Below are 20,640 nucleotides of genomic sequence, written 5' to 3'. Positions count from 1 at the left end.
TTAATTACTGCTGATACATGAATGAGCAAACAGGAAGACTGACCACAGATATTGGAATGCAAGTTTATGGTGATGATAGAAAAAGGACACAAAGGACATCAGGTGCTGTAAGCTGACTTGCGTCTTTTCATTTTTTTTTGCCCTGACTGTTTCAAAGAAGTGATAATTATTCATCCCAAGGCACAACTCCCAGTCCAGGGCACTGGGGTTACCTTTCATGCTTTAGACATATTGGACAACCAGTAAACTGTTAGTTTTTTCACCCATCAGTTCATTACTACTACATTTGAATTCAGTGAGTTATTCAGCCTTTCTCTTTGTCTTTCTCCTTCTGCCACAGCACACTCGTAAACAGAACCTGCAGGTCTTGATGAAGATGATTATGAGGAGCAGAACCATGGTTAGGAGGAAGACCAGGACATCCAGGCTGTGATACTGGTACCAGGTAAGCTCATGGGCCTGGACCCTTAGGTGCTGGGCCCCTTTGTTTCTCATGGTGAACTCGATCCAGAATACTGACTCATCCAGAGGGCTCACTGGTCTGTCGTGATGGATACTGGACAGCCGCATGGCGTTTTCCTTGTACCTATGAACGCGGATATACAAGTATGAAAATGTGAAATTATGTGCCATGTTTTAGAATATTTTAGTCTACCTCACCAAGCGTGGGGATGAAAAGTTGTTGATTTTTTTAGCGTCAACCAACATATGAGGTGTAAAGGCCAACAAGTAGTTTGCTTATCAGTGTAGGACCTTTAAACTCTGTTGGCAGCTGAACCCTGCCATACTGCATTAGATATTGGATCCTTTATAGCATTTAGTGACTGTGTACTGTAAATGTAAACGTGAAAGCAAAATAGCACTTACGATTTGTCATTGATGACAGTATTGATTGCATCTCTCAGGTCCTCAGTGGTCATGAAGTTTAGGTCTGTAATAATTGCAGCTCCTTTAGCCTTCATATGGACCATGTTGTCTGGCTGGTCAGCGAACATGGGGATGCCCACCATGGGGACACCGTGGTAGATGGCCTCATAAATCCCATTTGTGCCGCCATGGGTGATGAAAGCTCTGGTCTTGGGATGACCTTTTTGGTAACAAAAATCATGAACCATACTTGACTTTCCCCAATTGAGGAAAGCTGTTAAAGCACATCTTTTATCATAGACTGACTGATAAACCCCAACCTCAAATATTTGTGCTACAATTACATACTACTAACTAAATCTAAGCAAGTTTTGAGTACACATTGAAGTGACATAAACGTACACAAAGGAAATAAGCAGAGGTCCCCAAACTTAAATCTGTTTGTGGTGGTGAAATGACCGATTAATGTTAATGCGAATACTTGTGTGACTTTATTTAAGAAAAAAATGTAATGCAGGACTTTTACTGACAGTCTTTCTTCACTGCTCATGCAAGGTTTACATAAGTAAAAGATCTAAGTGAATACTTCACAACTCCTTTGATCTCTCTTATATGTCCCTTCTAGGATTTTTCAGTTTAAATTTGAATATAAAGCAAAACAATGTGGTGGATACCTTAGTTCATTTTACAGTAAAATTCATCATGATTACAGTCTGAGAGGCCTGTCCAGTAGGTTTATGTGAAAGTTGTACTTACCTAGTAGGTCATTCTGAGGGATCCAGTTGTAAAGCCTTGTGTTGGCTCCCAGAGTCTCTGGTTTTTCTCCGCTGTATCTCCACAGCACCTTTAAACAATAATAAAGACACCTTCAGAAGTGTTAAATGTATACCAAAATAATGAGGGAAAAAAATTATTTTTGTTACAAAACTGCATTACTTTTACTTGTAAAAATGACGACTCTTCATTGATAAACTTCTGGTTTAAGTTATAGAATCCGATCCAATGTCATTTGTAACCCTTGCATATATTTGAATATCCCATCTCCACCCTTCCCATCAAATCTTCTTAAATGGTACACATTTTTCACTCTTTTGATTGTTTCCCCTTGCCTTATGTCACAATACACTAGAACTTTATGACCATAAATCATGTAACCATGTGCTATTGTTGACCTCCTATTTAATCATTAGTTGATTTAACTTGGAATTCTGCAGGGAAGTTAGCAAACATGGTATGAAATTGTAATTTAAGAGATGATGTTATTATATAACATCTCCCGATACAGCTGGTCTAAGAAATGACTACCTTATACAGTCACTTTTTGAAATGACTGTTCAAGCTTCAGCAGTTACACAGTTCAAGACGTGTTTTGTGTCTTGCTTTGCCATTTGATGACAGTGTATCATTGTGCCATCAAACTGTGTTCTGGTGTCATTTAGGTTCATTCTAGTTTGCGAATAGATTTCACTGACCTTTTGTGGGATCTGAGCGAGTGCTGATGCGATCATGTTTGCCTTCTCCATGGTGATGTTCGTTATGAATGATCCCAAAGTGAAGACCACGATGCCAGCGTCTCCAGAGCTTTGCACAAACTCTTCCATATCCTACAAGAAGAGTAACATTATCTCAATACAAACACTAACCCTTTTAACGTTGAAAAGACTGCAACCATGTTCTTTACAAACAGGAGCAAACTCGGGGATTGTCCTGAAATCTTAGTAAAATGCTAGTAAAATTGCATAAATGCTTAGTTTTACAAATCATGTTAAAAGGCTGAGTAACACACTGAAATTTAACCTCAAAAACTACAGACACATAAACTTTCTTGCAGCAGCACATACATATTTAAATGCAATGATTCTTCCACATCTTCTCTATTGCATGGCAAGTTGGTCTCAAGCATGTAAAACAACCTTAAAACCACAATCATGATATAAAAGTGCCCTTAAGATTCACAACAAAAAAACATGTCAGTATCATCACGTCATATACTCACCAAATATAATATTTTGAATGCCTACTGTTTAAAATATTTCATACTGCTACTGCTCCTCCTTTGAAAAAAGTGGTTACACTATGCACAGACAAAACAAGAGCTACCCGATCAGTTACCAGGGGAGAGAGAAGTATTCCTAAATGCAGGAATTCATTTGGTAAATCATCTTTTTCTTTTGTTGCCACAAAGCAATGGAACACAGCTGATTACATGTGCGGATTTTAAAACATTTTCATGTCACACAAAACGTTGGCTGCTCTCACAGCAAACTTGTAGACATTTGTGTGTGTGTGTGTGTGTGTGTGTGTGTGTGTGTGTGTGTGTGTGTGTGTGTGTTTGATGGGGGGGCATCTTTATCTATAAAAGTTGGCGGGAGGGGGGTAAATTGTTTCAAATATGTGGGAAAGTGTGTATTCAAAACTTTTTAATTGAAATTTTGCAAATTTAACTGTGAATTTAACTGTGAATTTAACTGTTTTTAATTTATTGTATGCTCCATCTACCTGCCCAGGGACTACGGGTGGAAATTAGCAATTTGCTAAACCTGGTGCAATGCATCTCTCCTTATTAAATACAGGGTCAATGTTTTATTGTGCACTGTCCCTGTTCAAATGAAAGAAAATAATGATGATAATGATAACAAACAAACAAGGATTTTCTTTTCTCTGCATTTTAGTGGATTATCCTCTTCATTGTCTAATCAGGAACACTGTGGTGGTTTAATAAAAGATTAATAGGCCTCTTAATGGACAAGACAACCTACCTTTGGTAAAGGTTTAGCAGGTCTGCAGTGGATCCCTCCAACAAATTTGAAGTTAGGGAGGAATGGATGAGGGAAATCAAAATCCCAGTAGGTTCGCATCAACCAGATGTCTGCTCTACCCATCATCTCACAGGCGCTGGTGGGTTTTCCTGTCACAAGTAATAGACAAGAGCCAACCATTGCAAAGTACTGCCCATACTTCAAATGAGATAAAAGCTAAACTTTATATACTTAGACAATCAAATACTTTATGAAAGTGACTGGATAAAACATAATTGTAATTAATTCCAAGCAATTTAATCATCATTGGACTTTGTGTTGTCCATAGAAAATGTATTGTTGCGCTTAGTGAATCTTGTAGCTAAGTTACTGACCTTTGACTTCAGAGTAATATTTATCTAATTCATTCCAAGAAATGTAATCTATCACAGCATCCTGCAGTGCGTAGAAGAGGAAGTTCCATACTCGCTCCATGAAGTCCATCTTGTCCGTCAGTTTGCTCATAGCGCCGGGGACAAAAGAAGGTGGAGCAGGTAGCTGACCACACAGTCTCTCCCAGTTATGGGCCATGGAAAAGCGCAGGGAGAAAACCAGGGGGAGGCCCAAAATGTCTGCAGTTAGGTCACTGCCAGGGTAAATGGGATCAGCCAGGAGAAGGTCATATTTTCTCTCCTTCAGCCTCTTCATTGTGGTCTCTGATTTCAGCACACCATCCAAGTACTTCAAAGAGTACTGCAAGTCAGTCGTCATCAGCTCCATGTATCTCATGTAAATCTGGAAGTAGCTCATATGATCAATCTCGTACATGGAGAAGTAAAGGTACTCATTAAAGAAGTCCACCATTTCCTCCAATGAGAAAGAGACGTTAAAGGGTTCATAGCTGAAGCGGGAAGACTCACTTTTGTTCATGAACATTGATGTGCTCGGAACCAAAACTGTCACCTGGTGTCCCCTGTCCACCAGCGTCTCCAGCACAGGCTTCATGTTAATCCAGTGGCTGCCTTCAGTGTACCACACCAGAATATTCCCTCCATCTGCGCTCCACGTCACACAAAGTACCAGCAGGATGCAAACAGAGAAACGTTCTCCGAGCTTCATGGTGGCTGTTTGTCAGTGGGAAATCCCGCTGTGTCCGGATCGCTTTTGAAAGGCACTGTAGAAAAATAATTATTAACTTTACGAGCCTGAACTCTGGCTCGTAGCTCCCCTTTGTGCTGCATGACACTAGATAACTTACCTAACCCAAGCCAATAGTTAGTGGTAATAGGTAGCAGCTGTAAAATTAAGTCAGTAGTTGTAGTATATCTTTATTAAACAAATAAAACAGAATATCCTGTAACCTGTAATAGGAATCCACGGATTGTTAGCTGTAGAGAGATGAAGTAAAATAAGACACAATAAGAATGATTTCAGCTAAATGGGCTTGGATACATGGAAAAAGTTTTTTGTCAAGGATCTAGAGAAACCTGTATGTGCTGTGCGTTAAGGCTGATCATCAACAAAGGCAGTGAAGGTAAAAGCATATCAGAAGGCACACGTTGTCGTTGTCATTTCAGAACTTCCTTTCACATTGAGGGATTGATTCAGAAGCATTGCTTGTGATATTTATGAAAAACAAGTGAAAACCAACCTTCAATGACCCACAACACTTTGTCAGTGCTGGAGATAGGTCTGGCTATGAGTGATTATAACAAACATAATGTAAAGTATGCACTAGAAAGAAAGTACATGTTTGGAACATCAGGGAATATGAATTTCAGCAAAACTATGGATATTACTAATGTTGACTTTTTGATGCTTAAGGTAGCCTATAAAACATCAACCTGTATTGCCTCATTATAAAGTCATTACCGCATTTATGTGACCATGTTAACATATTATCATTTGCAGGTTACCATTTTATTATGTATATATTTACCAAATTATTATACTATTACAAAAATGTTTTGCCTCATTGCTAAATATGTTTCCTCATCATTACCCTTGGGGTTTTTATTTTTTACCCTTAATACCGTGTTACATATGTTATTACTGAAAATGTTTCTGTGTTTTTACCAAGCTATAGTGTAAAGTGCTTCTGAACACCTGTGGATCTCAATTATATTGACTTTGAGATTTTGAAAGCCAGAGGCTCAGTGAGACACATGACCTATCAGCTGCAAAAATGCTTTAGTCCAGTTTCTCCAAAGGAAAGATTTAACGTCAAGATTTGTACACTGTTGTTGGGTAAGTCCTATCTACTAGCTGAGCCCTATTTGAGGGGATGGACTGCTAAGAGTAGGTGGACAGCTGTCCTTCTGACAAAGGCTCAGCACATCTCACCACATTTCAAATCAAGTCAGTTTAATTTATATAGCCTCCACAAACAGAGCAAAAGTTATCACATGACACTTTTTCAAAAAGAGCAGGTCCAAACCATACACTTTTATTTTTAGAGACACAACAAAACTGCCATTTTTTTTTTTTTGCCAATTTGCAAATACATTCATTCACAAAGACACAGCAGGAGATATTATTTCATCTCTCCTCTTAAGAGAGAAAGGTATTGGATCACTTCCCTGTATGATGTTATGTAGTCATCTTTATGTGTAAGGCAAGTGAACCAGCATTGAGAAGTGGAACATTCACCAGTCATAGACTCAATTCAATTTGTAGTTCATGTGACATGTGTGGAGAGGATCTGTGACTTATATATGATTAGGTTTTTTGTCAAATCCAACAAGTCCAGATTTTACTGGAAGGTACTGTTTTAGCAGATTGGAAAATTAGAGATAAACATTTGTATCCAAAATTAAAGCTGCCTTGTGCAGTAATTTGGCCACAATTTAGCACACTGACCGTATATTGTCCAGTCATCTGCTAGATGTAAATCTGTGTTGTTGAAATTTCTCTTAAGTTTCTATGCGTCAATTAGTTGCAGTGACAATTGTCCTGAGCAACTTAGTTCCAGCTGGGGCATTGTGGTTCATCACATGCTTTAGGCCAACTGGACACTTATTTTATTTTTTTTCACTCATCTGTGCTTTAGACAGCTGCATTTGAATTAAGTCAGTTATTCAGCCTTTCTCTTTGTCTTTCCCTTTCTGCCACAGCACACTCGTAAACAGAACCTGCAGGTCTTGATGAAGATGATTATGAGGAGCAAAACCATGGTTAGGAGGAAGACCAGGACATCCAGGCTGTGATACTGGTACCAGGTAAGCTCATGGGCCTGGACCCTTAGGTGCTGGGCCCCTTTGTTTCTCATGGTGAACTCGATCCAGAATACTGACTCATCCAGAGGGCTCACTGGTCTGTCATGGTGGATACTGGACAGCCGCATGGCGTTTTCCTTGTACCTATGAACATTGATATACAAGTGTGAAAATGTGGAATTATGTTTTATGGTTTTTGTATATTTATACTTAAGTTTCTTTGCCTCCACAAGAGTGGGGATGATAAGGAATTAAGTTTTATTTTAAGAACTCAGATTTTCAAAAGGCCATTACACAGACCTGCTAAGCAGTACACATTTTGTCATTGAGGTACGCTGATGCATGATACATAAATAGCTTGTGATGCATTGTGAACTTTATCAATTGTGCAGCACTTTTAGTAAGAGACAGCAGTAATACCTCAATACACGTGTAGCCTGCCAAAAAACAAATGAGCAAGAAGAGAATTGCTAGAAAAAGATTTTTCAGTATCTTGTGTAGGTAGATATGAGAACTTACAATTTGTCATTGATGACAGTATTGATTGCATCTCTCAGGTCCTCTGTCTTCATAAAGTTCAATTCCACAGTAGTAGCAACTCCTTTAGCCTTCATATGGACCATGTTGTCTGGCTGGTCACCGAACAGGGGGATGCCCACCATGGGGACACCGTGGTAGATGGCCTCATAAATCCCATTTGAGCCACCATGGGTGATGAAAGCTCTGGTCTTGGGGTGACCTGATAGAGTAACAGAAATCATGACTAACACGTTGTGCATCCAGAAAGTATTCAGACACCTTTACTTTTCATGAATTTTTCTTTTTTGTATTTGTATTCTGAATTTAAATATTTTTTTTCCTCATCAGTGAACACCCATAATGTTCAAGTGAAAACAGATTACTTAAAAGTGTTTGCAGTGAATTAAAAGAAAAATTGAAATTCATATGCATTGACAGCTGTGTGCTTACTGCCTACCAGCCACGTTCAATCAATTGAATGTATCAAAGCTGGACTCCAGTTAAGATTTACAAATATTTGAAAGAAGAACAGGAAAAGTCTAAGATGATCTGAAGAAATGGGAGCCACATTTCATAATGCTTATGTATATATTTTAATATTATAAGAAATTGCAGAGATTCTATGATCTTGTTTAGGATTTTGTACAATCAAACTTCATAAATAAATGAGAATTACTGTTGTGAAGGCCTCCTTAGTAGGTTTTTATAAAAGTTTAACTCACCCAGTAGGTCATTCTGAGGGATCCAGTCGTATAACCTAGTGTTGGCACCCAGAGTCTCTGGTTTTGCTCCACTGTATCTCCACAGCACCTTTAAACAATGGCAAACCCCCCTGTTAGACTAACAGAGTGCTAATTTATCATCATAATACATTGTACTGCATAGCAGTACATTTAAAAGTACATGCTGAAAGAATAAGGGAGAATGGTAGTATTTGACCTCTTCTGTGGTTGGTATTGTGGTTTTGGTGTACATATAAAATCTATCCAATATGATTTTTTATTGTCCCTAAGGTTTATAAAGATCTAATCTCCACCATCAACAAATCGTCTTGAAAGGTATACATGTCTTACAACCCCGAAGGCATATATTTCCACACCAATTTCCAGACTCAACCAGAAAAAAATGCCATGTCATTATAACCTTAATACGTACTACAAATCAAGTGTTACAGTTGGTCTCCTATCATAATCTGATAAACTTCTAACCCTGCACAAAGGTGTTGAGTTTTATTGAATGCCAAAATGATACCAAATCATTTTTCATACTTGAACTTTGCTTCAGATAGTAATCCATCATTGTTAACATTGTGTTGCACTTTTGTTGTTAGTTACATAGCAACTGATACTACTTTTTAAAACAGTGACTTTAAAAAAAAAAAACTTGGCACACGCAACCACCTGGCATAGCATTGCAAAAAGCCTTTAGCCTTATTAAGTTAACAGTTAAAATAGACCCATAGGCTTGCAGCTGCATTGCCATGTGACACCACTGAATGTTTACTTTGATGGCTTGACTATTTTGAGCTACTTTCTAGTCCCTGCAAATGTATTTTCTACTGAAATAAATGACTGTCCAGATTGCTGTGAAAGCTGTCGGTAGAAATGAAAAAAAAGTGCAAATAATCTGCATTTAGTCAGCTAAAACATGGAAATGTACAGCAGAACACTGTCAAATGGTCACATGTTTAAGGCTCATTCAAGTTAATTCCAGTTGGCACATAGAGATTGTCCTCTGCTTTTTTTTGTCATTTTTGTTTTTTTACTGAACAGTTACTGCAGAGAGGCAGGCAGGAAACGGGTGAGCGTAATTAAGGTTGACCTGTGACTCTGGCTTGAATTGAACTTGCAAAGAATGTGACCATGCATCATAGCCAATTTGCTACCAACATGCTCTTGTGCCACAGACCTTTTGTGGGATCTGAGCGAGGGCCGATGCGATCATGTTTGACTTCTCCATGGTGATGTTCTTGATGAATGATCCCAAAGTGAAGACCACGATGCCAGCGTCTCCAGAACTCTGCACAAACTTTTCCATATCCTACAAGAAGATGTAACATTATCTCAATACAAACCAACCAGCTATTTCTTTTCTTTTCTCTGCAGTTTGGTGACTGATTCTCTTCATTATATAATCAGAAACACTGTGGTCATGTATTAAAAGATTAATAGGCCTCTTAATGGAAAAGACCACCCTACCTTTGGTAATGGTTTAGCAGGTTTGCAGTGGATCCCACCAACAAATTTGAAGTTGGGGAGGAACGGACGAGGGAAATCAAAATTCCAGTAGGTTCGCAGCAACCAGATGTCTGCTCTACCCATCATCTCACAGGCACTGGTGGGTTTTCCTGTCACAAGTAATAGACAAGAGCCAACCATTGCAAAGTGTCACCAATACTTAGGTGAGACAGATCATTATCAAATTTACTTCAATTATCAGGAATGATTAAATAGAAGATCACTGTACTTTATCAAAAGCAATTAAATTATCATTGCACTTTGTGTTGTCCATAGAGAAGGTGATGTTACACACAGTGCTTCTTGTTCCTGAGTTACTCACCTTTGACTTCAGAGTAATATTTATCTAAATCTGACCAAAGAGTGTAATCAAACAAAGCATCCTGCAATGCATAGAAGAGGAAGTTCCACACTCGCTCCATGAAGTCCATCTTGTCCGTCAGTTTGCTCATAGCGCCGGGGACAAAAGAAGGTGGAGCAGGTAGCTGACCACACAGTCTCTCCCAGTTATGGGCCATGGAAAAGCGCAGGGAGAAAACCAGGGGGAGGCCCAAAATGTCTGCTGTTAAGTCACTGCCGGGGTAGATGGGGTCAGCCAGGAGAAGGTCATATTTTCCCTCCTTTAGCCTCTTCATTGTGGTCTCTGATTTCAGCACGCCATCCAGAAACTTCAAAGAGTACTGCATGTTGTCCTTTATCATACTTGTGAATTTGATGTATATTTCTAAGTAGCTCATATGAGGCATCTCATATATTGAAAAGTGAAGCATTTTTTCCATCATCCTTTGCATGTCCTCCACTGAGACAGAGACGTTGAAGGGTTCGTAGCTGAAGCGGGAAGGCTCACTTTTGTTCATGAACATTGATGCGCTCGGAACCAAAACAGTCACCTGGTGTCCCCTGTCCACCAGCGTCTCCAGCACAGGCTTCATGTTAATCCAGTGGCTGCCTTCAGTGTACCACACCAGAATATTCCCTCCATCTGCGCTCCACGTCACACAAAGTACCAGCAGGATGCAAACAGAGAAACGCTCTCTGTCCTTCATGGTGGCCGTTTGTCAGTGGCTGTGATCTGATCGTTTTTAAAGGGCTCTCGTAGAAAAGTAATGATTAACTAAACTCTGACTCATTGCTCCTCTTTGTGCTGCATGACACAGTAGATAACGCACACAGCCAAAGCAAATGGTTTGAGGTGAAGGGTAACGGCTGTAAAATTAATAGTTAGTAGAATAATCTGTAAGCTGTACTAGAAATCCACAAATAGGAAATCCACAGACTCTACAGATGGAGTAAAAAGACACAATAAGATAATGATTTTAGCTAAATGGACTCGGACAGTAGAATTTGGACACAGCAGCTACCTTGTATAGCACCCGGAGAAACCTGGTTGTGCTGTTTGTTTTGCTGTTGTTTTCATTATATCACTAGAAGGCACACTTGAGCTGTGCTACACTACAGTGAACTCGGTCTCCATACTTCGGGTGCACACTAACAGGTGAGCTGTCTGGGTGCCTGAAAAATAGGATCTATTATTATTGTCATACTACTACTACTACTACTACTACTACTACTACTACTACTACTACTACTACTACTACTACTAATAATAATAATAATAATAATAATAATAATAATAATAATAATAATAATAATAAAATACTGAAAATAATAACATTTTTGCTAAATTGTTATATCAATCTTGTAATAAAAGCATCTTGAATAATCTGTAAATAAATCATTAGGTTTATTAACTAATCAAAAAAAGAATCATGAATTGATTGCAAGCAGCAATACCAGAGGCCAAGCAATCAACTCTTTCTGAACAGGCACATTTTGAACAAGCACAGCAGCAGTTGTTTTTATTGAAGACAATGTTGGAGCCATTTCAGTAGCGGCCAGTAGGTGGTGCCACTGTATGGGTGGCCACGGAAGTCCAGCCCTTTTGGGACTAATTGATACAGATGTTGGTGATGCAACTGCAAAAGGCAAGCTAACCTCCAAGGGAAATACCCGTTATTAAAGGTGACCCTATAGAATTTAAAGTACCAAGTCCAACACTGCTAATGTGTAAGTGTTCACTCCAAAACTTCCCTTTAAACTGAGGGAATGATTCAGAAGATATTTATGCAAAAGAAAAGTGCAAACCAAACTTAAGTGACTTTTGCACTTTGTCACGTGCAATCTTGTGCAAGATTATTACCCCAGTAATGTAACCATTTACACGGTACACAATGTTTTCATGCTGATTTGACAGAAGCAATGATTTAACATATTAAATTAAAGATGTATTGCCCTGTCTTCTCCTAAAAAAGACTGGTCCCATCTACAAGCTTTACCCTGTTTTAGAGGATGGACTGCATAGATTAGTTGGAAGGCTGTCCTGGACTGCAGTGCCACAAGAGAGCAAACAACCAATCATCCTGGATCATACTCTTTATGAGCAAGCACTTGACAACTGGGGGAAAAAAACTGCCATCTTTATTTTCAAATGCATGTATAAACATAATATATGGCAAGAGAATTTATATCCTCCTCAGGCTGAGAGAAAGAAAGGTATCAGAACATTCACTGGATTCAGTTCAAGTTTACAATTCATGTGCAGGATGGTGCTTAAGATTCGTAATCAGATCATAGCACAAACTATAAGGGAGAAAAGAAAAGGCTGAAAAAGTGTGAGACAGCGTGAGAAAATTAATGTGTAGCTTGAGATAATCTTTCACTTCCTAGTTAATTAACTTTTCCAATCACTATTAGTGTAATTTGCGTCATCATTTTTCATCATATAGCCATGAGCTTTATGTTTTGTTTTTCAGTGGACTGTTTTTTTTTCACTCATCTGTGCTTTAGACAGCTGCATTTGAATTAAGTCAGTTATTCAGCCTTTCTCTTTGTCTTTCCCTTTCTGCCACAGCACACCTGTAAACAGAAACTGCAGGTCTTGATGAAGATGATTATGAGGAGCAGAACCATGGTTAGGAGGAAGACCAGGACATCCAGGCTGTGATACTGGTACCAGGTAAGCTCATGGGCCTGGACCCTTAGGTGCTGGGCCCCTTTGTTTCTCATGGTGAACTCGATCCAGAATACTGACTCATCCAGAGGGCTCACTGGTCTGTCATGGTGGATACTGGACAGCCGCATGGCGTTTTCCTTGTACCTATGAACGCGGATATACAAGTGTGAAAATGTGGAATTATGTTTTATGGTTTTTGAATTTTTATACTTAAGTTTCTTTGCCTCCACAAGAGTGGGGATGATAAGGAATTAAGTTTTATTTTAAGAACACAGATTCTCAACAGGCCATTACACAGACCTACCAAGCAGTACACATTTTCTCATTGAGGTAATACATAAATAGCTTGTGATGCATTGTGAACTTTATTAATTGTGCAGCACTTTTAGTAAGAGACAGCAGTAATACCTTAATACACGTGTAGCCTGCCAAAAAACAAAGGAACAAGAAGAGAATTGCTAGAAAATGATTTTTCAGTATCTTGTGTAGGTAGATATGAGAACTTACGATTTGTCATTGATGACAGTATTGATTGCATCTCTCAGGTCCTCTGTCTTCATAAAGTTCAATTCCACAGTAGTAGCAACTCCTTTAGCCTTCATATGGACCATGTTGTCTGGCTGGTCACCGAACAGGGGTATGCCCACCATGGGGACACCGTGGTAGATGGCCTCATAAATCCCATTTGAGCCACCATGGGTGATGAAAGCTCTGGTCTTGGGGTGACCTGATAGGGTAACAGAAATCATGACTAACACATTGTGCATCCAGAAAGTATTAAAGTGCCTTTACTTTTCATGACTTTTTTTTTTTGTCTCAGCCTTATACTGAATTTATTTTTTTTTTCTGGTTAGTGAACACTCAGAACCCCATAATGATAAAGTGAAAACAGATTACTAAAAATTGTTTGCAGTAAATTAAAAGAAAAATTGAAATATTACTTTGACATAAATATTCAGACAATTAATTCAGTACTTTTTTGAAACAGTGATCACATTTTGGGTCTTTCTGGGAGTCATGCAACAAGCTTTGTACACCTGGATATCAGGTCTCTCAACATTGTGTTCTGGCTGGACCACTCATGGACATTTACAGTATGGTCCCTAAGCCTGTCCTGTGTTGTCTTGACTGTGTGCTTGGTGTCATTGTCTGTTCACAAGGTGAACCTTTGGCCAAGTCTGAGATACTGAGCCCTCTGGGCCCGGTTTTCATTAAAGATATGTCTGTACTTTTCACTGTTCAGCTTCCCATGCACCCTTACCAGACAGTTAATTACCAGAGGGCAAAGTTGTACAAGACACCCTCATCTGGCCCTCACACTGCGTGAAATGATGGGCAACACTTGGGAAGCTAGATCCAGTCCACCAGAATAGAATGAACCGTCGCCTGAATTTGGGCCAGTTCTGGTTTATTCTGTTTGTACTTGGCTGACATGTGGCTATAGTTATGCCTGCTTGTGGGTCAGATGTGGCAAACAGGAGTGGCCGCATCAATTTTTGTTGTGTGGGTTGCACCTCATGGCTTTGTTTTTGTTCTGATAAGCACTGACAGCTGTGTGTCTTCCTAATAATGATCAGCCACGTTCAATCGATTGAATTTACCAAAGCTGGACTCCAGTTAAGATGTACAAATATTTGAAAGAAGAACAGGAAGAATGGGAGCCAAATTTCATAGTGCTCATGTCAATATTTTAATATTTTTTAATATAATTAAAAATTGCAACAATTCTAAAATCTTGTTTAGGATTTTGTTCAGTCAAACTTGATAAATAAATTAGAATTACTGTTGTGAAGGCCTCCTTAGTAGGTTTTTATAAAGGTTTAACTCACCCAGTAGGTCATTCTGAGGGATCCAGTCATATAACCTAGTGTTGGCACCCAGAGTCTCTGGTTTTGCTCCACTGTATCTCCACAGCACCTTTAAACAATGGCAAACAGAATGCTAATTTATCATCATAATACATTGTACTGCATAGCAGTACATTTACAAGTACATTTACAAGTACATGCTGAAAGAATAAGGGAGAATGGTAGTATTTTACCTCTTCTGTGGTTGGTATTGTGGTTTTGGTGTACATATGAAATCTATCCAATATGATTTTTTACTGTCCCTAAGGTTTATAAAGATCTAATCTCCACCATCTCCAACAAATCGTCTTGGATGGTATATATGCCTTACAACCTGTAAGGCATATATTTCCACACCAATTTCCAGACTCAACCAGAAAAAAAAATGCCATGTCATTATAACCTTAATACGTAACTACAAATCAAGTGTTACAGTTGGTCTCCTATCATAATCTGATAAACTTCTAACCCTGCACAAAGGTGTTGAGTTTTATTGAATGCCAAAATGATACCAAATCATTTTTCATACTTGAACTTTGCTTCAGATAGTAATCCATCATTGTTAACAATTTGATTGTGTTTTATGACACAGGTTTACTTGTGACTCTGCATAGAATTGAACTTGCAAAGAATGTGGTCAAGGTGCTCCAGTGCCACAGACCTTTTGTGGGATCTGAGCGAGGGCTGATGCGATCATGTTTGACTTCTCCATGGTGATGTTCTTGATGAATGATCCCAAAGTGAAGACCACGATGCCAGCGTCTCCAGAACTCTGCACAAACTTTTCCATATCCTACAAGAAGATGTAACATTATCTCAATACAAACCAACCAGCTATTTCTTTTCTTTTCTCTGCAGTTTAGTGGCTGATTTTCTTCATTGTGTAGTCAGAAACACTGTGGTCATGTAATAAAAGATTAATAGGCCTCTTAATGGCCAATACAACTCTACCTTTGGTAATGGTTTAGCAGGTTTGCAGTGGATCCCACCAACAAATTTGAAGTTGGGGAGGAACGGACGAGGGAAATCAAAATTCCAGTAGGTTCGCAGCAACCAGATGTCTGCTCTACCCATCATCTCACAGGCACTGGTGGGTTTTCCTGTCACAAGTAATAGACAAGAGCCAACCATTGCAAAGTATCACCAATACTTCAGATGAGACAGATCATTTTCAAATTAACTTAAATGATCAAAAGCAATTAAATTATCATTGAACTTTGTGTTGTCCATAGAGAAGGTGATGTTACACACAGTGCTTCTTGTTCCTGAGTTACTCACCTTTGACTTCAGAGTAATATTTATCTAATTCTGGCCAAAAAATGTAATTAAATACAGCATCCTGCAGTGTGTAGAAGAGGAAGTTCCACACTCTCTCCATGAAGTCCATCTTGTCCGTCAGTTTGCTCACAGCGCCGGGGACAAAAGAAGGTGGAGCAGGTAGCTGACCACACAGTCTCTCCCAGTTATGGGCCATGGAAAAGCGCAGGGAGAAAACCAGGGGGAGGCCCAAAATGTCTGCAGTTAGGTCACTGCCAGGGAAGATGGGGTCAGCCAGGAGAAGGTCATATTTTCTCTCCTTCAGCCTCTTCATTGTGGTCTCTGATTTCAGCACGCCATCCAGAAACTTCAAAGAGTATTGCATGTTGTCCTTTATTATGCTCATGAATTTGATGTATATTTCTAAGTAGCTCATATGAGGCATCTCGTATATGGAGAAGTACAACGCCTTTTCCATCATCCTTTGCATGTCCTCCTTTGAGACAGAGACATTGAAGGGTTCGTAGCTGAAGCGGGAAGGTTCACTCTTGTTCATGTACATGGACGTGCTTGGTACCAAAACAGTCACCTGGTGTCCCCTGTCCACCAGCGTCTCCAGCACAGGCTTCATGTTAATCCAGTGGCTGCCTTCAGTGTACCACACCAGAATATTCCCTCCATCTGCGCTCCACGTCACACAAAGTACCAGCAGGATGCAAACGGAGAAACGCTCTCTGAGCTTCATGGTGGCTGTTTGTCAGTGGGAAATCCTGCCGTGTCCTGATCGCTTTTAAAAGGCACTGTAGAAAAATAATGATTAACTTACAAGACTGAACTCTGTCTCACAGCTCCCCTTTATGCTGCATGACATGTACTCAGCAGAACACAACAAAGAGAGATATGCTGCCCAAGGTTCATGGTACCGGTTTGTCCGCAGTGAAGTCGGCTGTGACCTGATCCTTCTGTGGCAAAGAAATATCCAAGTAATCATCAACTGAACAAAGGGTGTGGCTGTAATATTAACTGTAAGAATTGAAAAAACAAGAATGGACTCTGTCCTGTACTAGAAATCCACAACAGAATGTAAAAACAGGCTCCAGATACTCAGATTCTAGTTCTTAGCTGTGGAGAGGTGGAGTGAAATGACAAAAACGGGTAATGATTTCATCTACATGGGCTGTGGCACTCTGAGGAAATTGTGTGTGCATGTGGGCGAGTTCCCTCTGCATACCACTGAAGTGTGAAGGGGGTGTTTTTGTGAGGGGGGATAATTATTATTACTTCAGGGTTTTTAGGTAGTCAGGATAGAATTGTGATATAGGATAGTCTGTTTTGAAGGCATTTTTCAAAAGTAGCCACCATCCAGACTGAAATATAACAACTGTTGGATTGTTAAATGTAATACATTGTATATAGTACAATGTGATGTAATATGTATATACATACAAGGCTGACTAGTTGCTGTCATGGTCTGTGTTCCAATACCCATATTACCATACTATCCAGATTGCCAGAAAATTATTTAGTATGTCCCAATATGAAGTTGGGCTGCTTAAACAGATACAAGACAGGTGTGGAGAAGAAATCAGGCTGGTTAGATGCAAAAGATAACATGAGGGAAAACAGATCACTGGAAAAAGGATACAAGATGCAGAAAAAAACCTGGAAAACACATCGAACATATGTAAAATGAAACTAAAATAACATGATTGTGACAGTTGTCCCCTCACTGTTTCGTTAGTGTCACCGTGAGGTTGACATTCTTGGCTTTTACTGAAATTAGACTCAATTGTTGGATGGTGACCTCAGCGTTTGGTACATGTGTCGATGGTTCACTTAGGGATGACTTCCTGATGCCTCTAGTAATTCTCAAACTCTTTATCGTCAGGAGACAAGCAGCTTATTTAATTTTCACTTATTTAGTGACATATCTCAACATATTTTACACAAATATTCATGGTTCCCAGACAACGAATGGTTCTCCATTAAATGTCTGCACAACTGTTGGATGGATTTCTGTGAATTTTGTACATACATTTCTGTTAGTGACAGGATGAATTGTAATCACATTGGTGAACCTATCATCAATTTCCAAATAGTTGAATACTTGGGTTTTTGACAAAATACCTGCAAAACTAAAATAAATTCTCACTAACTCCAGTAATACATAGTGGGAATGAGCAGATTTGGCATGCTAACATACTTTACTCAGATGTTCAACATACACATTATATCCAGGTTTTATGTAACAAAGTAAGTTTATTCAAATACTCTACTTAAGTAAAACTTTTAGAAACTTTACCAGTATTGAGTATTTTCATCTCTTGCTACATCTACTCTGAGAGATGTTGAGATGGTTTAATTTTTACTTCAGTTCAAGATACTAAAGTTTAAGTTTCTACAAGACATATAAAGTTCTTATAAATGTGTTTGTTAAACAATAAACTACCAAACTGTATATTCAACCACAGTTTAAACAATGTTTGAACAGACAATAGGTCCATTTTAATCAACAAATATATGTTAATCAGTTATGGCAGAAACTTTAAAAGGTGTCAGCTTAATAAATGTTAGGATTTGAAATAAAAAAAAAAACCTTGTGAAAATGTCACTTAGAATGGTGTGTAATTGTGATTGCATTCCTCACCACTTTTTTACAACTGAAACAATCTATTAATAGAGAAATCAGCTGATTTATCTATATTGAAAATCATCAGTAGCTGCAGTCCTCTTTAAGATAGTTTAGACTGCTCCACCTGAACCAAGTACAACAGTACAATCCTGCTTTTACATTCTTGTATGAGTGATGATGATAACAATAATAATATAATTTAGCCCAAAGTACTGCGGTGCCTCAGTCTCACAGAGCTGCTTTCATGGCCGTGGATTTGTAGTCTTGCTTTAGAGCTGTATCTATCAGGAGAATGAGACAGCTGATTTCAGAAACTTGCTGGGGGCAGAGAGGTCAGCTCGATGTGAATATTGTGGAGGCGGGGGTTGTCGACCAGGCCTTTAGGAACTAGTGCTGTTGAGGCTGTGTTGTTGTTGGGAAATGTCACCTCGGACTGTTTGGGCGTCTAAATCTTAACTGCGGGTACTTTGGCCCCCTCATTAACATTGTAGATTCCTTTTGACGCTGGATTCAGGAGCGTCTGGAAAAACAATAAGCATTTGAATATTGAATTCAATGCCCTGTTGAGGGAGTCAGTCGCCATTCAGAGTGTGTAAGTGTATACTGTGTTCTTCTCAGACCTCCCCTGGTGGTACGGGTATATCAGTGTTACGTAAAGAATTGTGAAATCATTGAGTCTAACAGCATTTCGCTCCTTTTTATAAAATTTTCTTGGAAATTCATCCATCTACCCTTCCCTCCCTACATTCCTGCTGTATCCCCTCTTTCCGTCCGTCTTCCTCACTCTGTCTTTCCACCACGGAGTAGGGGTTACAGCGTATTGCTTTTTGAAGTAGACATTTGCATAATCAGATTAGGATGCGTGATTGTCAGTGGGCTCCCCCATCAGAGGGTGCTCCAGAGGAGAGAGGGTGCTGTCCAGCCCGACAATGGATGACTCCCCTCCTCTCTCACCCTCCAACTAGCCTGCACCTGCATCCCACCCACCCATCCGGGCTTCAGGTCGGCTGCGACGACAGTCCAGGCTTGGACTTGCAGCCATGGAGGGGGTGAGAGAGAGCGAGAGGAAAGGGAAGGAAGGAGGGGGGTTTGAGTGCATGACGGGAGTGGGAGGGCAGGGGTTGAGCTGAGATATTTAAACATGCAGAGTGTGAATTGGCTTTAAGGGGATAAAGAGCTCAGGGCCTATCGGTTGGCACCCAACTCCAGAAATTCTTTTTCATGGGCGCCTCAGCCGGGAGAGCGAGGGGCTGCCTGCACTGATCTGGCCCATTGTGATAACAGATTCAGACAGTGTGCTAGACGCTGATAAGGAAATGTGCTCTCAATAGACGATTACCCACATACTTGGGAGAGAATAGTCAATCAGGAAAATATACTTGGTGCAGGGAATGAGAAGCGTACAGATTTGTTATTATTTTCAATGCAGGGTTTCATAATCCAGCTCGAAAGTCGAGGTCACAGTAATGCTCATACTGTGATTGGGCGATCTCTGTAAATAAGGTGTATCAGCAAAATGCATTTCATAGCCTGACAGCACATGTGCAGAAGCTGTCACGTGCCCTCCTATCCAGTTTCAAATGATGATTGAATAATTGGACATTAGGAAATCCGAATTACACCAAAACATTCAACAGACAAAGAGCAGGTTTTTTTTTTTTTTTTTTTACATCCATTATTACAAAGAAGTCAATTTTTTCACAAGTAGTAAGTAGGTTTATTTAATATTATTTCAACTCACCATGAAATTGTTCAGTTCACCGTGAAATGACACAAGATCTAAATACCTCCCAAATTCATGCTGTGCTTGAGACAAACTGCTGCTGTACAGTTGTTTTTCTCTCTCCCAGCACAATATGATTTGTTTAGTTTTTCGCATGATTACAAAGAGTCACCTGTCGGTTCCCACAGGCCTCCAGTCAGTGTGTCCAGCTGCCCTCTGCTCCGTTTACACACCATTAGCCAGAGTTTAACAGCCGGGGTGAAAGCACCCGAAACCAACTCAGTGTTTACTCTTCAGCTCAGTTCGTTGCAGCCTTTTGCCTAAAAACGGGGCACATTCTCTACAGTCACAATAAGCGATTAGGCATGTAAATGTCTGACCCTGGTTTAAATGAGAACGGCTGCAAACAAAACTGCTTGTATTGGAAGAAAAGCAGAAACAAATAGTCCATTGATCAGTTTGTTGTTTGGCAGAAAATTAATCAGCAAGCTTTTCTGTTTTCTTTCTTTTATGTTATATAAACTTCATATCTTTTGTTAATGACAGTTGTTGTTCTACAAAACAAGTAATGACACTTTGAATTCTTGGAAAT

General features: G+C 39.5%; 2 protein-coding genes across 3 annotated transcripts; both read right to left on the bottom strand.

Annotated features, from left to right (window-relative positions):
* Positions 1-51: 51 nt before the first annotated feature.
* On the bottom strand, positions 52-4,768 carry LOC119020093 (UDP-glucuronosyltransferase 2C1-like). Its single transcript, XM_037099198.1, has 6 exons — positions 4,001-4,768; positions 3,627-3,775; positions 2,340-2,471; positions 1,624-1,711; positions 868-1,087; positions 52-586 (listed from the first exon to the last, which is right to left on the bottom strand). The coding sequence occupies exons 1-6, from the start codon at positions 4,722-4,724 to the stop codon at positions 301-303; spliced, it is 1,599 nt and encodes a 532-aa protein (XP_036955093.1). The 5' UTR covers positions 4,725-4,768; the 3' UTR covers positions 52-300.
* A 1,249-nt stretch (positions 4,769-6,017) lies between these two features.
* On the bottom strand, positions 6,018-16,599 carry LOC119020094 (UDP-glucuronosyltransferase 2A1-like). 2 transcript variants are annotated; one of them, XM_037099200.1, is made up of 8 exons: positions 15,715-16,599; positions 14,728-14,730; positions 9,899-10,525; positions 9,538-9,686; positions 9,248-9,379; positions 8,062-8,149; positions 7,340-7,559; positions 6,018-6,964 (listed from the first exon to the last, which is right to left on the bottom strand). In XM_037099200.1, the coding sequence occupies exons 1-8, from the start codon at positions 16,436-16,438 to the stop codon at positions 6,679-6,681; spliced, it is 2,229 nt and encodes a 742-aa protein (XP_036955095.1). In that variant the 5' UTR covers positions 16,439-16,599; the 3' UTR covers positions 6,018-6,678. The 2 variants fall into 2 exon arrangements, with proteins under 2 accessions (XP_036955095.1, XP_036955094.1); XM_037099199.1 differs by lacking the exons at positions 6,018-6,964; positions 7,340-7,559; positions 8,062-8,149; ... (2 more) ...; positions 9,899-10,525; positions 14,728-14,730 and adding exons at positions 12,037-12,733; positions 13,097-13,316; positions 14,419-14,506; positions 15,098-15,229; positions 15,388-15,536 and having other exon boundaries at positions 15,715-16,438.
* Between the last annotated feature and the right edge of the window lie 4,041 nt (positions 16,600-20,640).

This window comes from Acanthopagrus latus, chromosome 5 (genome assembly GCF_904848185.1).
Source record: "Acanthopagrus latus isolate v.2019 chromosome 5, fAcaLat1.1, whole genome shotgun sequence".
NCBI lineage: Eukaryota > Metazoa > Chordata > Actinopteri > Spariformes > Sparidae > Acanthopagrus > Acanthopagrus latus.
The sequence above is the reverse complement of the archived record's forward strand: the minus strand, read 5'-3'. Positions and strand labels throughout refer to the sequence as shown.

What these genes read in the sequence shown, in the direction of transcription:
- LOC119020094 (XM_037099200.1), bottom strand. Translation starts at nt 16,438, where the DNA reads ATGAAGCTCAGAGAGCGTTTCTCCGTTTGCATCCTGCTGGTACTTTGT. An exon ending in CTGCTAAACCATTACCAAAG is followed by an intron (nt 9,380 to 9,537) that starts GTAGGGTGGTCT and finishes ATCTTCTTGTAG; the next exon opens with GATATGGAAAAGTTTGTGCA. An exon ending in CCCTCAGAATGACCTACTGG is followed by an intron (nt 7,560 to 8,061) that starts GTGAGTTAAACT and finishes TTACTCTATCAG; the next exon opens with GTCACCCCAAGACCAGAGCT.
- LOC119020093 (XM_037099198.1), bottom strand. Translation starts at nt 4,724, where the DNA reads ATGAAGCTCGGAGAACGTTTCTCTGTTTGCATCCTGCTGGTACTTTGT. An exon ending in CTGCTAAACCTTTACCAAAG is followed by an intron (nt 2,472 to 3,626) that starts GTAGGTTGTCTT and finishes CTCTTCTTGTAG; the next exon opens with GATATGGAAGAGTTTGTGCA. An exon ending in CCCTCAGAATGACCTACTAG is followed by an intron (nt 1,088 to 1,623) that starts GTAAGTACAACT and finishes GTTACCAAAAAG; the next exon opens with GTCATCCCAAGACCAGAGCT.